Source organism: Cololabis saira, chromosome 4 (assembly GCF_033807715.1).
Source record: "Cololabis saira isolate AMF1-May2022 chromosome 4, fColSai1.1, whole genome shotgun sequence".
Lineage (NCBI taxonomy): Eukaryota > Metazoa > Chordata > Actinopteri > Beloniformes > Belonidae > Cololabis > Cololabis saira.
The window spans coordinates 24,395,070-24,412,237 of NC_084590.1; the positions used below are offsets into that span (position 1 = coordinate 24,395,070).

Below are 17,168 nucleotides of genomic sequence, written 5' to 3' on the forward strand. Positions count from 1 at the left end.
TTAGGTATTTAAAAAAGAAGAAAAGGGCATTAACTTGACAATGACGCTGACCTTTTACTGTTTTTTATTTAATATTCTTTGAACAGATTGGCAATTTGGGGGACAGCAACGAGAAAATACTGGTCTTCTTCAAGCTGCAGCCCACTGTGATCACAGACGATAACCTTCATCAGAGCATCCTTGTTTCATCCATGCTGGAGTCTCCTATTAACACCCTCTACCAGGCTGTCAAACAGGTTTTTGCACCTGTGCTGCTAAAGGTGGGCCTGTGTGTCCACATCGAAGAATTTCGTTTAAAGTGCAAACTCTAATCAGAACAATGTTATTTTCATTTGGAAGACCTCCTCTCAACCTTAGGAAGATAAGCCTGGATGCCATGTTTGCAAATTAATATGATTAAATTTGCTGAAATGAGTGCCCAAAACAATGCTGGAAGCTGGAACATTGATCAATATTCTTCAGTCTAAAACTATTTTTTCTTTCAAAGGATGAACGCTGGCGTTCAGCATTTGATCCTAAGCTGGCGAGCCTGTTGAGTGAGCTGGAGCTGGGCCTGGGCTCGGTTGTTCGCCAGTCTGGAGCACTACCCTCTGCTAAGATGCGCCACACAGAGGAAGATGTCCTAGGTATGCCTATAGCTTGTCTATTTACTGGAAGGGGTACGCTAGTCTGACTTATAAGTCATAGAATGAGTAATAGGTGTTTTTAGGGAATTCATGCCATGCATATTAGTTTGTATTTGTATTTGTCATACTTTCACACAATTAAAAAATGCTTTTTAATGCTGGAAACTTTTCAACTGAAAGCAGCATTTACAGAAAAAGATTTGACTTTTTATTATTATACCTGTAAAACTATGTCCCTTTCCCCTCGTTATAACTAGTGAATTATCTTCTACACATGAGAAAACATTACACCATGTTTGGTTATCAAATATTTGGAGTTGCATGTCAGCACACAAATATGGCAGCGCGACAAAAGGTAACTGTTACAATTGAAGCTTACAGAATCAGACTGCAAGAGGTACGACCAGTTATCTTTTACATTTGCAACTGTCATGTTGCTTTATTTGAACAAGCAGATACGCTTCAGTTGACTAGCCCTTCTTGTTTGCCAACTCTAAAGAGATATTGTTTATCCTAACAATTTAATTTCAGCAAATAAGAACACACTTATTGCTTGATTTACCAGGTAGTCTTCTGTTAGCAGTATGAGGTTAATGGTTGCTTTCTCAATTTGTTTTTAACGGACAAAACTTCAAGAAGTTGATGCAACAAGTGATTTACTTATTTTTTTTAGATGAATGCATATTTTCTTACACCCTGCAGGCATCCTGACTCCCAATGATGAGTTTCAGTTCTGGGAAGATCTTTCTGATTCTGCGGACAGGAGCGGTGTGAGAGAAAGAGCAACATATTTCTCTGAGCAGTTCAAACCTATACAAAAGGTATTCATGCTAACCATTATGTATTGATGCCCTCCATTAAAAAATCTTTTACATTTATTGCATATTGCTTTTGTATACAGGCTAGTTGCTAATTACATTATTATCTGAGGCCAGGAATATAATTTGTTTTTTATTTAAGATGGTAAAATAAAGCCATTTACAGTGCAGTGTGTGATTAACACTACCATTAAAATGTATTTTTGTGTTTCCTTTAGGAGTTTGGTTGTCTTGAAGGTTTGCCTATGTCAGATGTTGTGGATCTGGTGGAACAGAGCAGGGACACTCTGGATGACATTTGGAGGCAGAGCGATTTTGAGCCTTATCCGGAGACACGAATGGGCCGACTCATGGATGTTATTGGTGGGAGTCACTCAGACGTACATAAACCAAAACCAGGAAATGAGAACAAATACCTGCTGATGTTGTATTTAAGTTTCACTATGTTTAATACTTGTACGGAAACCGAGTTGTTCACTGCTTTACTGATGAAACTTTAATATTTTGAGAACTGAAACTGACCATGTTTCCTGAGAACAGCTTAATTTATGTCACAAATACATCACATTTTTTCTATGATGAAATGCCTAAATGGTAGATTGAAGATGGTGAACTTGTGATTTGTATCTTACAATGACACTTGTATTATAAGAAAATTATGTTTACCAAACATGCTTACCAAAAATGTAACGTAATTTGACATCCGTACAGTAACTGTAATTTTCAATTACATGTTTTATTTTTCAACTCTATGTTATAGTGAAGATGTCTGTGTCTGTCTCTGCGTATACATGTATAAGGTGGAGCGTTGGGAAGGTATGTCCAGAAGAAACTAGGTGATCTGAAGATTTTTGTTGAACCATTTGTGCTGGTGAGAGAGAACCTCAGAATGGGAGTTTCCATTTGTGAGCAGTGGGTGGCAGCTTGCGAGCATTTGACTGGACAGGTAGGGGAGAAAATGATGTGGTTTGGAGCGTATGCACAATTAAGTTTAGTTGCAGCAAAAAAGATAAAATTGCAATCGATGGAAATTAGCGTCGAGTATGTTAAGCATGTTATATTCTGTTCTTTTTTAGCTATGGAAAAGACACGCTCCGCATCCTTGGAAAGGAAACAAGCACTGCCCGCTAACCCTAGACTGTCTTGTGAAAAGATTGAATGAAGTAAGATATGGTTTCGATCAAGGCACACAAAAGCTTTCTGTGTCTAACTTTTGTTTTTATTCACAAAGTGAGACTTTTTAATGGGACAGACTGATCAACTCTTGATGATATGCATTGTGATTAAATTAATATAAATTAATTATTACCAACCTCATTATCTGCGTATTCATATAATCTACAGCAGAGTCCAAGTTTATACTATTTTGGGGGAAAAAGGCGGTGTACATTGTGCATTGATAACATCTAAAGAGAGATTTGCTGTTTGTTCTACAGGTGGTGACTCTGCGAACAGTTCATGAGAAACTGTTGTGTTTGCTACCAGGAGGAAAACAGGAAGCTCTGGCTTCAGATCGTGTGTTTGAACCTTTCTCTGGGCTTAATCCCCTGCATTACAACCCCTATACTGAGGTTAGTTGTCGAGGACTACTTTATATAAATGTTTATATGTGAGACTAGTTTCTTCTTGTCAAAAGCTGACGTCCTTGACCCTTTGCATCCCTACCTTTGCCAAAGGTGTTTGCATAATTCTGATGAATACTACCTGTTGTACTCAAAGGTCCTGTGATTTTCAGAGGTTCAAAATAGATTGAAACTGTAATATACTCAGTGTTCAGGCCAACAACTTTCTGTTCACGGAAGCAGAATTTGCATATGCAGATTGGCCCTCTATATTGGTCCAAATGAACCCAGCAGATGGATCTATCCCCACGTGGAGTCAGGCCTCAGATGTAATTCAGTTCAAGTCACGTCCTGCAATTGCCTCTGTCACTGTAGCATGTGACTGGCAGTAATGTCTCTGATTACTGATCAAAGTTGCATCCTAGCAATATGAGAAATGCCATAAAGTTTTTGGTGGAAAAATTAACGATGGGTCCTCTAAGCTTGACATCTTTCACATAAAAAGAAGCTTGACTTTTAGAAAGATTACAGCATAAAGATCAGTGACAGATGGCAAGAATTCATGCGTCACAGGTTTAAGTTAAAGCTGTTCTTATAATTTTTTCTTTCCCTTCTCACTGTGTTATGGCTTTATTGGATCTTATTAATGATATCATTGCTGGTAATCCTCAGTAGAGAGGAAGAACTGTGTTGACATTCATGTCATTGGATACACTGTACTGTATATTGGCCCAAGACAATGATTGTTGTGTTATGCTTTTTTGTAGCCTCTTTGGAGAGCAGCTGTGGCTCAGTTTGAGCGGGTTATAGCTCCATCAGAGCAGCAGGTTGCTGGCAGGCTAAAGAGCTACATTGCTGATGTGCAGGATAACCCACAACAGGTAGTAAAACACATCAAATTTAATCTAAGCTTTGAAGAACTGTGTTGGCATTTGTTAATGGAAGAACCCGCGTGTGTTGTCTAGCTGTTACAGGTGTTCCAGAAACACAAGGAGTTGATCAGACGTCCCACTGTTAGCAAAGAGCTGCAGTCAGAAAGGGAGACGCTTCTAGCCAGACTACTAGATTACAACAAGGGTACCGGTTCTATCTGAAAGCACATATTTTTGTTTCTGTGTTAGAGAGTGACGATGTGTATATGGAGATGCTAAAAGATGAAGTTAGAATAAATACACCTAATGCTCCGTGTTCATAATCCTAAAAACAGGAGCTGACTGATTGAAGACTTTTTTTAATAATTTTGAAACACTGATGTCAGATCCATGCGAATGCTATTAACACAACTCAAACGTAGTCATTATAGAGTCAGAGTCAAAACCGACTTAAATCTGAACAGGCATAATACAGATACTGTTAGATTTTTATAAAAAACTATTTCATGTTTAAGTAATGTGTCTGAGTGTGTTGAGAATTGTCCAAGCCTGTTGTGTTTTACTTGGAAATCCTGTTCTTCACCAAAGGGGAACATACAGAACATATTTCGTTTTCCTCAAATCATTATTTCTACTTGTAGTAAGTGACTTATCTAAACATATTTGTCTGAATGCTACATTTTTAAATGCTTTGTGTACTAGGGAACCTCAGTGGTGACACATTGTAACTTGTTGTCTTTGATCTTTCTTTACTCTAATTGATGTTAGGTTTGAAGAGTGACTTTGAGAATCGTTGCCATGGCGGCCCTGGAGACAAGTCTGGTCCACTCATTGGCAGGAACCTCCCTGACGCTGTCAACAGAATAGTTTGGGTGCGACAGCTCTTACACAAGGTAAGCATGTGTGTCTGTTGTTTTGTGTGTGTGTTTTTTTTTTTAAATATGTGGCTGAGCACCAAATATGTTGGAAATGCAAAGTATTTGACCAGACATTGAAAATGACCATGTAAGCTTGTTTTGTACATTGTTACATAAGGTCGAAGATTCTGTTCGCATAGCTGAGGCTCTTCTGTCAGGCCTGTCTGGATTCAAGGGTTTCCTGCGTTTCTGCGATGACTTGCTGGAAGCTCTGAGGGCGTATGAGCAGGAGCATTTTGAGGACTGGTCAAGAGATATACTGTCTGGACTGGCTGACCCAAAGTCAGGGATCAGGTTTGAAATACATGACTTTGAAAAAGCCACATGGCAGAAAGAATATTTTTTGAGAATGCTTGCTTGTGATTGGTACTTTAAGTAACTACACTAAATCATACCTTCCAGTAGTTGAGATGAGTTAGTCTTTTGAATGAATTTCACATTCTGTTCTAAAATTTGGCGCCGTCACACTGTGTGCAGCCTTCAGGCCAGTAACCGCGTGATGGACCTGGACCATGTGGACGGCAGGCTGAAGATTCAGTACTCAGACAGACTGGTCAGTCTGCTCAGGGAGGTGAGGCAGCTCTCCGCATTGGGATTTCCAATCCCAGCAAAGATACAGCAAGCTGCCAATACAGCAGACAAATTCTACAGGCAAGCCATTGTTTTAAAACAGGTGAGGGAACTAGTTAAGATCTTTTGTCATTTTTTTATGGTATGTACAATTTTTAATATATCTCCTGCAAGTATTGTAACAAAATAACTGTTTCGTAGGTTGCTCATTTCTACAACACCATTGACCAGCAGATGATTCCCTCTCAGAGGCCTATGATGCTTAGTCTTGCCCTCGCCTTTGAACAAGTTATCAAGGTGCTGTGAACAACTGTTTTATAGCCTTGTAGTTTTTAAATGTCTAATGTAATTAAGATTCATTGTTAACTGAGGACTTATTAGTTTCAAATACTTATGCAATATAAAAGCATTATTAGATATTTATGGCTCAAATTTAAGAAATAGAACAACTTACAACATTTCTCATTTCTTTTGGTCAGAATCCCCGTTCGCAGTCGAAGGAGTCGGGCGGTAAACTGCAGATTACCTGGGATAACCCGAAGGAGTTAGAGTTTTATATTGCCAAGTTGCAGTCTGCTGCTGAGAAGCTCTCAACCGAGAACAGAAAGTTACGAAAATGGCACACAGACTTCACTGACAAGGTGGAACACAGTGGCACTTTCCGTTATCGAAGTTTGAATCATTCCCTTTATCCCATAATATTTCTTCTTTTTAATAAATATTAATCATTTGATTCCTTTGTCTTTCTGTTTGTTATGACACCTTTAGGTCGTGACACTAATGAATGTTGATCTGCTGAGACATCAGCAGCGGTGGAAAGATGGCCTGCAGGAGCTCCGTACTGGCTTTGCCACTCTGGAAGCTCAGGTATTACTTAAGTGTAGAGCTGTATTTTTGTCTGTGTTGCCAGCTTCCATGTAACTAACATATTTTTGCAGTAGAAAGTATTTATGAAAATGTATTTTTAAACTGGAAAATAACATAATTCTGTTCAAAGAAATAAAATGGTATTCAGAATCTGCTTCCGGGATTCAAACCTTAAAATAATTAAAGCTGATTTAGGACAATTAGAGAAATTAAGAGTTCCGTCTAGTTTCAGACCATTGTACATAATTGTACAATTGAATTTAATTTTGTGTGTGTGTTTAGGGCTTCAGGTCTGATGACATGCGGGCATGGCGTCAGCACTGGAACCATCAGCTGTACAAGGCTCTAGAGCACCAGTATCAGGCTGGACTGGAAGCTCTGAACAAGAACTTGCCTGAAATACACATTGACCTAATTTTCAAGTCAGTCAATTTTTTTTGGCTCATCATCTTTCTGTTTTTTTTCGTCATCATTTCCTTTTCATCTCGTTCAAGTTTCACTTCCCCCTCCCCCTTGATTCTCACATCTGGCCAGTGCGCCATTCTCTTTGAGCTTTCTTTCTCTTTTTTCTTTTCCACAAAGACCTTTGTGGTTTTTACCCTTTTTTAACTGATCTGTTCTTCTCAACAGGCAGGGCCGTCTACAATTTCGTCCACCGTTTGAGGAGGTGCGAGCACGATATTTCAGGGAGATGAAGCGTTTCATCGCTATTCCAAACCAGTTCAAAGGTGTCAGCATCCAGGGGGAAGAGCTTATCTTCAACATTATGATTGATAGAAATGCCTCTGGCTTCCTCACCATTTTCAGCAAGGCTGAGGACCTCTTTAGCCGCCTGCAGGCTGTACAGAACAAGTTCAAGGTGCTTCAATACATGATTATGTTTTAATGATAATTATGGTGTTTTGTATTTTTTTTTGTTAAATCTGCTTAATTTCTTCTTAAATATTTGGGGAAGTGGTAAAGTTTTTCCTTTTTAAAAATAATTATTGTGATACAAAATGAAAGCATTACAATGCCCTTGTGTCTGTGCAAGGCTGTTATCTTTCACACTCTCTGGCAGATTTGAGCCGGGCCTCAGAATGAAAGATATGGTGATTTTTTAATAGTTGTAAAGTATGTTACTAATTATTTGCTTCGGTGCTTGAATGTTTATTTTTGGAACTATTATGGCACCTCCTTTCTTTTAAATTGTTAACTGTTTGACATTTTGCCCCCATTTCCCACCATTTCCTTGAAAAAATAATCAGTTCTGCTTCACTGTTCAAGCAGTAAGGCCCTTTCATGTCGCCATTTTCCTCTTTACAGTACCTTGTACAGCGCAGGGAGCAGAATCTGTTCTGTTTTCCCCCATGTCTGAAGTCATTGTACTTAAAACACATGGGGAATACCCTCAGCCAACTTCGTTTTCTCCCCTTATGTAATTCTATTCCTATCTTTTCATCTGTGATTTGTTGAGCCTCACAGTTTCTGTGTCTACAGACACAGACACATAACAAAAATAGGAAATGACCACTGCAGACAACCTCACTGTCACACTGTGTACTTTGTGTTGTAGGAGTGGGTGGTGCTGGGCCAGGTGGATTTAGAGAAGTTAGTGGAGAAGCATCTGAGTTCTGTACAAGACTGGGAGAGAAATTTCAAGGCACTGAAAACTAGAGGGAGAGACTCCGAACGTCTGCCTAGGTACAGACCACGCACAGTAAACACAGTTAGATATAAATGAATTTGTCTCATGTATAAGTTGATATTGCAAAAACATGAAATTTAAACGTATCACTAACTACTTCTCTTTGTACTCTTCCCTATTCCAGTCAGGAGAAAGTAGACTGTATCACGGTGAACTGTGAGCCTGTAAAAGCTGTTATCGATGACCTGATCCAGAGACTGTTTGACATGCTGCTCTTATCACTTAGGAAGTCTATTCAAGGTAAACACAGACATGTTTTGTTTCAGAGTGATAAAAACACTACAATCTTAGGCCCATCTTTAGTATCTTAAATTATAACAACTTAACATGTTTAAACTCAGTCAGTACGGTTACATGCACCTCTAAATCGAGCTATTGGTAATAATCGAGCTAAATCCGAGTATACATGCGTGGCAAGAGAATCGAATTATTGAGTGAGGTACGTTTGACTCTGCGACGCTAGGTGGCGCTACACGCCCTTTCCCCTTGGCCTTCTTCCGGTTGTTTAGAACAATTAGTAGATTTGAAGCAGATGTAGAAGGAGGACAACAGCAGGCAAAGATGTGGACGCCAACGATGGAGCAACTCTGTACATTTCGTTCATACTAAGCTTGATCGTGTTGCACGTAAGATGCACGCAATGTCTTTCCGTTCTTCTGCAACCGTGTTGTTGTCATGTCATAACTGTTGTTATTCCCACTTCCACGGTCTCGTCACTTCCGGTAGGGGGAGTCCCAGGCCAGCCAATAGCTCGGCTAACAGTGGTTTGCGTATACATGCCGGAATAGCTTGATTTAGAACTACATTATCTGGCACTGATAGTTCGATTTCAAGAACTCCATTTCAGTTTGACTACAGCCTGACTAAGATATATACATGGCTTTTAAAATTTTGATATGAGTCGGACTAAGGCAACAATTCAACTTTCTCTTAGTGCATGTAACCGTACTGAGTTATTGGTGTATTTTACATGACTGAAAGTTCAAATTCACGATTCAGCAACCCCTACCACGGTCCCTTCCTCTTTTACCTCCTTCTTTGGTGTAGTTCTTGTTTTTCGATTTGTATTTGCATGTGGTCCCCCCCTAACAATTTCCCTTTCCTTTTCCCTTTCTTTTTATAATGCATGCTTTCGTCTTCTCTTTTCAGGTCACACACAAGCCATAGAGTGTTTTGTGACAGAATCAATGGAGGCCTTGTCCACACGACCAGAGAGCATGGAGGAGATTGGTGCAGCTAATAGCAAATATAACCAGATACTTGCACGAAAGCCTGAAGTAAGACTTGTACATTATGAAGTATTGGATAGGAATTTCTCTAACCCAACTCTAACCTTTGCCTAATGTTAGTATAATTTGTCACCATTTTGTCAAAACTTGTGGTTACCTTTTTAGATAAATTTGTATTTACCTTATATCAGTACCCTGTATTTTCCTTTGAGATGAGCTCAGTGTTTGGTATGGAAAAGGAAAGAATAATACTTATTGTGTGTTTATAGATCCTGCCTCAGTTCCAGTGTGCTGAGGAGAAGAACCAGCTCCTGCGTGCTGTTGGTGGGTCTGGGATGGACTCTCTGTCCACACTGAGGGCCAGGTGGGACAAACTGGAGCTTGTCATGGAGAGCCATCAGCTTATGATCAAAGAACAGGTGACATCAACTCACAGGAACACACTTGTCATCACACATTTTCAGTCATAGCAGCTTCTTGCTACTATTTATTTTCTTGTATTTCTTTGGTTCTTTCAACAATTCAACAATATCCTTGTTTTCCCTCATCAATTTATTCCAAGTTCCTTGATTTTTCACATGTGAGTCCTTTTTTTTTTCTTCACTCGCTGCCCTCTGACGACATGTCTGTGCTGTGTGCATTTCCCTGCTCGTTCCTCTCAGATGGAGGTAATGCGAAGTCATGCGGCGGGTCGTATCAGTGCCTACAGGGCTGATCTGGAGAGGTTTAAGGCACGCTGGGACCAGCTTAAACCTAAAGATGACATGCTTGATGGCAGTGATCATGCTGCCCTGCTTGCATGTCTTCAAACCATCAGAGACAAACAGCAAGAATTTCAGGAGCTAGAACTTGTACGAAGTAAACTGCTGTAAGTTTGCCATTTGCTGTTTTTTTTTTTCCCGAGTTTTTTCAAGTGCTACATGTGACATACTCTGTTTACTTTGTATTAATTCTTTTCATATTTATGGTATTGTGAAAAGCTGGCTCCACGTTTCCTGGAGGGTAAAACCCCTCCATAAACTGAAATGAAAATAATTTACCGTTTGCAGCTTTCCCCTTTTTACACCACAGCTAATGGAAGTATACAGAGCAGCACAACCAGACTCAACATGTGCACCTGTCTTGACTTTCACATTAAAATGTGTTGGCAGTAACATCCTTACGCAGTTAAAATGTTGGATCAGTTGAGGAGAAATAGAGAATTGTCTTCTCTTTGCAGAGAAGACTGTACCTGTTTTGATCTGGAACCTCCAGATTTCTCTCTGGCAGAGGAAACAAAGACAGACATGGAGGAACACAGCCAAATGTGGGGTTTGTACGAGGAGTGGCAGCAGGGCTTCACGGAGAAGGCCCAGGAGGACTGGATCACATTCAGGTTGGAGTTTAAGTTCAAGCAGATCTTGATTATTATTTTGGACTTAAATGTTCTTTAAAAATGTTCTTTAAAAAATTAATTTTTGTGACATACAGGAGTAAGACGTATCTCTTCGAGGAGTTTCTGTTTGCGTGGCAGGACAGATTAAGGAAACTAGAGCAACCTACTGCAATGTCTGTTAAACTGCAAGGAGAAGTGGACAAATACAAGGTACTTAGCAGGAATAATGTACCTTTGTCGTCTGCTCAGTTTCCTTTTTTTTGGCAGGAAAACTATATGTAAACACAAAGGACGTCAAAACTCTGAGGAAGTCAGAGTTTTGACGGAGGGAGTTAGCCAACTCCTGGAGATTGGTGCAGATGACCGTTCATGCCACACAGGCTCCATGTGTGGACTGTGGACTCTTTTAAATGTTAATCCGTGTAACACTTTCAGGCAAGGCATGAAATCAGCAAATTCCAAGAGATATTTTTCTTTGTGAAACGTACATGTATTATACATATACTGTACATGCATTAATTGTCACTACAGTCACTCATGTCACAGGTGTATTTGAAGAAATGGGGACATAACTGTTTGACTAAACTTAATATTTTTTTGATTTCCCTGCGTAAACAGCTTGCTCAAATTTCATGATTGTCAATATAGTTGAACTTTTAAAGCTTTGCATCATTGTATTTTATGTTTACACCTTTCCCCCGGCATGTTTAGAACATGGTCCCTGTGCTGAAGTACGTACGTGGGGAACACCTGTCGCAGGACCATTGGCTGGACATGTTTCGTTTGTTGGGGCTACCCCGAGGGACGACCTTAGAGAGACTCACCTTTAATGACTTTCTTGATGTGGCAAATACCATCATAGAGAAGGCGCTGGAGCTCAAGGTTTGTACAGACACACTTGTGCACATACAGTAGATAGCTACTCCAGTTATACACTCTTGTTTGTGACTATATGTCTTATTTACTACATCCTTTATAGATGGGGTATGGTAAGTTACCGTATATAAGGGAAAACATGTACTTATTCATCATCATTATCATTAGAACATATAAAAAAGTGCAGATAAATTTACATTGGCAAGACATTGATTTAGAAACATTTTTCCACGTTAATGCACAGTGATATTCAAATATACCGATAGTGCATTATAGAGTTAATACAATTAAATGATAATTCATTACACTCATAATAGTTGAGTGGAGAAGGATTTTCCTCATATAAACAAATCTGTAAATCAGACTCAGTCTTGCATATTATCTCATTATTACTTTTGGAGAGCTGACGGATTATCGATTCTGAATTTTTTGAATGTTGATGGCTCGAAAACTCTTTTTTTGCATTTAATGTATTTAATGTTTGCGTTCTCTGTATTTTATTATTATTCAAATGAAGTTATTGTAGCAGAGATGTCATGTCTCATCTTAGATTTTCACTGTCAGATATAGCATTACCAGCAAGATTTAAAAAGGCACACTGCTGGCACAGAGCGTCGCTTATTTCATAACAGTAGTGATGCAGCGGTTGTTTGTTAATTTGTCACATGCATTCCTAATGTAGGACCTAAACAGTCGTGCTCAGGCAGAGGTGACCATCAGAGAAGCACTTAGAGAGCTGGATTTGTGGGGGGCTGCTGCTACCTTCACTCTCACCGAGTACGCAGAGAGCAGCGGACGCACACTCACTCTTATCAAGGACTGGAAGGACATAGTCAACCAGGTACACATGTAAAACTGACACACACGCACATAAAAAAACAGTACATCAATCATTTTTACAATGAAACAAACATATTTTGAATGTTTATAGTTTTATTATAGACTTTGACCTTTCATAGAATAATATACAGTATGTATGTATGTATGTATGTATGTATGTATGTATGTATGTATGTATGTATGTATGTATGTATGTATGTATGTATGTATGTATGTATGTATGTATGTATGTATGTATGTATGTATGTATGTATGTATGTATGTATGTATGTATGTATGTATATATATGTGTGTGTGTATATATAGATTAGAGGCACACAGCAGTCAGCTTTATTCAGTAAGGCTAACAATATTTTTTCAGTTGCCGTATTTGTAAGGCGCATACAACACAAAAACTCAATTTGTGTCACAGGTGTCAACAGTGGATACGTTTATTTTTTATAAATGTCATTGTATTTTCTCAGCTTCAAATATAAAGGAAAACTAAATCTAAAAACAAAGACACAAAATTGTTTAATGATGTTAAAGAAAATATTGCTCATGTCTGAAAGCTGACCTGTATTCCACATTAACAGATATTTTATGCAGATTCTGAATATCGTAGACATCATTCAGTCGCGGTCGTGTTACATAGGTGACTTTTCAAGTTTCAAGTTTTTATTAAAGGAATCTTGGCATTTGATGTTCTTTCTTCAGACGGGCTTTTGGTATTTGAACTCCCTTGTGCACCCTTGTGCTTTGACACTAACTATATTTTGTACATTTTTGTGTGTAGGTGGACCACAATATTGTCATGCTATTTTACAGTTAGAAAAAAGGCGATATCCAGACAAGATTGATAAACACGATAGCCAGATTAGTGACTGCTGTACTTTCAATTTCCCATTGAGGGTATCTTTGGATTGTTTTATGATGTATTTGTATATAAATGTATATAAACCTCAATCAATCAATCAATCAATCAATCAATCAATCAATCAATCAATCAATCAATCAATCAATCAATCAATCAATCAATCAATCAATCAATCAATCAATCAATCAATCAATCAATCAATCAATCAATCAATCAATCAATCAATCAATCATCACATTACTGAGTAACATGGGTAAAAATCTTGTTTGTGCAGGCTCATCATTGCAGTTAAAAAGATAGAGAGACATAAAAACAAAGTGCATAGTGCATGAATAATCTACACAAAACAGTACGTGGAATAAAAAGATAGAAAAATAATAGTCTTGGGCCTGTGTGTATGATATAGAAATCTCTATTAGCAAGAGACACGTTCAGTTCAGTCTGTCACTGAAGTGAACTGAATAGCTAGATTTTGAGCACACCGTCTGCAGCTGTTGATGATTGATTGTTGATTATTTACCTCGTCAGAAATTGACAAGCTTTCATTACCTTTGTGACATATTTTTGAGATCGATTAGTTAAAGGAGCAAACCCCCAATGAAACAGGAGGCATAACGATATCAAGGGAAATGCATGTATATCTACCAATATGGAAATCTAAACCTTTCTCTGCCCCTACAGGTGGGAGATAACCGCTGTCTGTTGCAGTCTCTGAAAGACTCTCCCTACTACCGCAGCTTCCAGGACAAGGTCAGACCACAAGCTTCAAGTCTGTCAAGAAACATTTCGACTTTTTAAGTTTTTAAATCGTATTTGGGAAAAAATTAATTCATACTTTCAAACCCTGCATATTAAGTCAAAAACATAGCATGCTTTAATAGACTGTTATAATTTAAACATTAAAGTCTTATTGTTTTTGAAGCAATATGAATTGATTTTAATTATGTGTACTCCTTTTCTGCCCAGGTCAGTCTGTGGGAGGTACGTCTGTCAGATTTAGATGAGTACCTGCTCAATCTGAATGCCATCCAGAGACGCTGGGTTTACTTGGAGCCTATTTTTGGACGAGGAGCATTGCCTCGAGAAGAAGCTCGCTTCCAGCGGGTTGATGAAGACTTCAGGTAATTTCTGTTTGAAATGGTCAGTTATTGTTTTATTTCAAATCCACGGTCAAAAGATTTTGTAATTTTATAATATGCAACGAAAATGTAAATCTGTCATTTGTAAGTTGTTTGAACTTCTATTTTGCAGACACAAGTACACAAACACATATACATACAAGTATGCAAGGATAACATCATAGCACTTACAAAATATGAACAGATGTAGACTTTAATGTGAGGAATACACTCAAAGACAAAGTTGGGAATGAGGCCAAGAAAGAAAGAAAAGTTTATAGAACATACAAGTCACGCCATTCTGGACAATTCAGCAGTCAGAGTGTCAATGTCGATGGGTGAGGGTGTTAGGATTGGGTTTAACATGAGAATGTAGCAGGTAGGAATTAGTTGTGGCTCACCACTTAATGCAAATGCTATCTGAAAATCTTAAAGACCTCAGGCCTTTCAACATTTATATTGTGTCATACTTTTGAGAAAATTCAGTGAATGTGGAAATCTCCCAACATAAAGACCAGGGGCCTCATGTACAAAGAGTGTGTGGATTTCAACGTGAATCCGTGCGTGGAATTTTTGCGTACGCAAAAAAAAACTCAGATGTACAAAACTGTGCGTACACCCAAATCCACGCAGGTTTCTTCAATCAGTGTGGAATTGAGTGCACATGCGGGAGCACAACCCTCCGCCGTGTCTCCTCCCTCAAATACATATATTTGAATATGATAATGAAGATAATTATCTATTAAAAAAACGCTCATCCTAACAAGGAACTTGTAAAAAATCATCGGCTGTGAGTTGGAGACAGTCCAAGTTGAGGCCTGGAAAAAATAATTTATTTGGGGGCATTTCTTCCGATTTAAGCTGCATTGCATTATGGGTATCGTTGTTCTTTGCTTTGTGTTGCGTTCCGTGAAGAGTTGTGGTTTTATTATGATCGTAAGGATTTGTGAATGTTTATGGGCAGCGTTAGTGCATCATTACACTCTCCTTTTCTTGTTTGTATTTTAAGAACCAACACCAGAACTTAAGTTGGTGGAACGAAAAACGGCCCCTCGTTCCGCTTTATTGTCACGCGTATTATATACTGACTGATTAAGACCAATGTACACGTTTATTGAGTCTTACACATTGTGGATGGCCGCGATCACCACTCTCATAAGCAATATGAACAATATAAACTTATATTTATTTAAAACATGAAGCATCACGATCTGATTCCTCTGCTGCAGAAAGACAACTTGTGCCGACGGGATTATCGAGGTGCAAACGTGAGAAATAAAGAGCAAAGTCGCTGTAAATCGAATGTTGCAGCCGCAGGAGGAGAGACCGGTCTAGATCCCGGTCCAGATCCCGGTTCATCACCGGAGAAACACTTTCTGGAGTTCTGCAGCACCTGCAGCCGACTCGATATCAGACTCTGAAAGTTGCCTAAACATTCAATAAAAATTGATTCATTCAACTTCATTCATTTCTGAGTCACATCAGTTCGTACCAACCAACCTTTCCGTGACATCTTAGTTTTATTTTAAAAGACAACTTTACAGAACCGGTTCTTCGCTGCAAAATGTATTTTAATGTTTTTCTGTCCAGACACAGTTATGGGATGTTTAGGATCTGGCTTTAATCTCCAGTACTCGTCCCATACGGTCGTCATGGTGACTGAGATGTCCGACCTGTCAGCAGCTCCAGCTGAAAGCATCATGTTGGTCCGAACCGGAGCAGCTGGTCCAGTTCAGGGCAGAGATCCAGAAGGATCCTCTTGGTACCTAAACCAGCTGATGGTCCAGTCTTAGTCCTGGACCAGCAGGTCAGTCTGGTCCCTGAAGACTCTCCTGATCCTGCCATCAGCAGGTTCCTCTAACGGAGCCAATGCTGCCATTGGGATTTGCGGGTTCCCTCGTTGAGCTCCTGCCTTTAGTTGTTTGTTCAGATCATGTGGTTGATTGTGAGATTGTTGCAGCTCCACTCTTGTGTAACTTATCTGGTGATGTGGGGACTGTTGTGTCCTTCATGTGGTCGTGAACTTATTGTTGACGTTACGTTTCCTCATATTCTGCACTTCACTGCATCACCAGTGAGTGTCGCCAACGGACAAAACCTCAGAAAAGTGCGTACGTCAGCCTTGGTGTGTGCGTGAAAGACCGCAACTTTCTACGTTCAAATCATTCTTTGTATATCCGACCGTGAGCATAGAAAGTGGCGTACGCACGTTTTTTGTGTGCCGCACGTTTTGTACACGAGGCCCTTGAAACTACAATAGGATCGGTGTGACCTTTTAAGCAGTCTGTTGTTACTGCATGAAACTGTCATACCACTGCCATCAGTGCAGACACGTAGGCTCGAGAATTCTTCGGAAAACCATTTCAGCACAGCACCATTATCTCCTGAAATGTAACCTGAAACCTATGCAAGGAGGAAGCCAATGCATAATTAATGCATGCTGAAATGTACTGAGCATCATGGATAGGTGAAGCAGAGGATGACTACAGACTGTTGGGAAGCTGAAATCTCATTTTCAGTCAAATTGGACTCTGATTCCTTTTACACAACTGCAATAGTTAGTATCATCATGTCCCTCAGAAAAAGCATATGGGAGAGTGATTAACACCATAGTAGACATACCTCTCTAACACTTTTGTTGGATTGTGTTGCTTTTATCAAACTCAAGATTTGTTTATATTTTCTAAATACAGTGAATGGTAAAAAAAAGCATAAACTTTTCTTATCTTCCAAAAACCGAAATTAAAAAAACTGGATTAGTACTTTTCATTTTCTGTCGATGTTGCAGCTGTCTTATTCAGTTCAATTCAAATTCAAAAATACTTAATCAATACCTGAAGGAAAATGAGTTAATTTTGTCATACCTAAGATAAATCACTAGGATGGGACTGTGTGACAGTAAGGGGATTGGATCATTGAGAGTAGAGTGTCCAGTCACTGACAATAACGTATTTT

At 39.0% G+C, this 17,168-nt stretch overlaps 1 protein-coding gene across 7 annotated transcripts in view; it reads left to right on the forward strand.

The window, feature by feature from the left end:
• The window catches only part of dync2h1 (dynein cytoplasmic 2 heavy chain 1), a 138,980-nt gene that overhangs the window by 2,760 nt on the left and 119,052 nt on the right, over window positions 1–17,168 (forward strand). For 5 of the 7 annotated variants that reach the window (XM_061719244.1, XM_061719238.1, XM_061719237.1 and 2 more), the window contains exons 3-30: window positions 87–260; window positions 488–626; window positions 1,329–1,447; window positions 1,663–1,807; window positions 2,245–2,390; window positions 2,521–2,607; window positions 2,881–3,015; window positions 3,774–3,887; window positions 3,972–4,083; window positions 4,647–4,771; window positions 4,914–5,089; window positions 5,273–5,468; window positions 5,567–5,662; window positions 5,845–6,006; window positions 6,134–6,232; window positions 6,515–6,654; window positions 6,863–7,091; window positions 7,788–7,915; window positions 8,044–8,159; window positions 9,069–9,196; window positions 9,418–9,567; window positions 9,811–10,016; window positions 10,368–10,523; window positions 10,619–10,733; window positions 11,235–11,405; window positions 12,082–12,240; window positions 13,777–13,845; window positions 14,062–14,216. In XM_061719244.1, coding sequence (XP_061575228.1) covers window positions 87–260; window positions 488–626; window positions 1,329–1,447; window positions 1,663–1,807; window positions 2,245–2,390; window positions 2,521–2,607; window positions 2,881–3,015; window positions 3,774–3,887; window positions 3,972–4,083; window positions 4,647–4,771; window positions 4,914–5,089; window positions 5,273–5,468; window positions 5,567–5,662; window positions 5,845–6,006; window positions 6,134–6,232; window positions 6,515–6,654; window positions 6,863–7,091; window positions 7,788–7,915; window positions 8,044–8,159; window positions 9,069–9,196; window positions 9,418–9,567; window positions 9,811–10,016; window positions 10,368–10,523; window positions 10,619–10,733; window positions 11,235–11,405; window positions 12,082–12,240; window positions 13,777–13,845; window positions 14,062–14,216 — 3,947 coding nt within the window. The remainder of the gene's footprint in view (window positions 1–86; window positions 261–487; window positions 627–1,328; window positions 1,448–1,662; window positions 1,808–2,244; window positions 2,391–2,520; window positions 2,608–2,880; window positions 3,016–3,773; window positions 3,888–3,971; window positions 4,084–4,646; window positions 4,772–4,913; window positions 5,090–5,272; window positions 5,469–5,566; window positions 5,663–5,844; window positions 6,007–6,133; window positions 6,233–6,514; window positions 6,655–6,862; window positions 7,092–7,787; window positions 7,916–8,043; window positions 8,160–9,068; window positions 9,197–9,417; window positions 9,568–9,810; window positions 10,017–10,367; window positions 10,524–10,618; window positions 10,734–11,234; window positions 11,406–12,081; window positions 12,241–13,776; window positions 13,846–14,061; window positions 14,217–17,168) is intronic. The other 2 variants (XM_061719242.1, XM_061719239.1) reach the window with 2 other exon arrangements.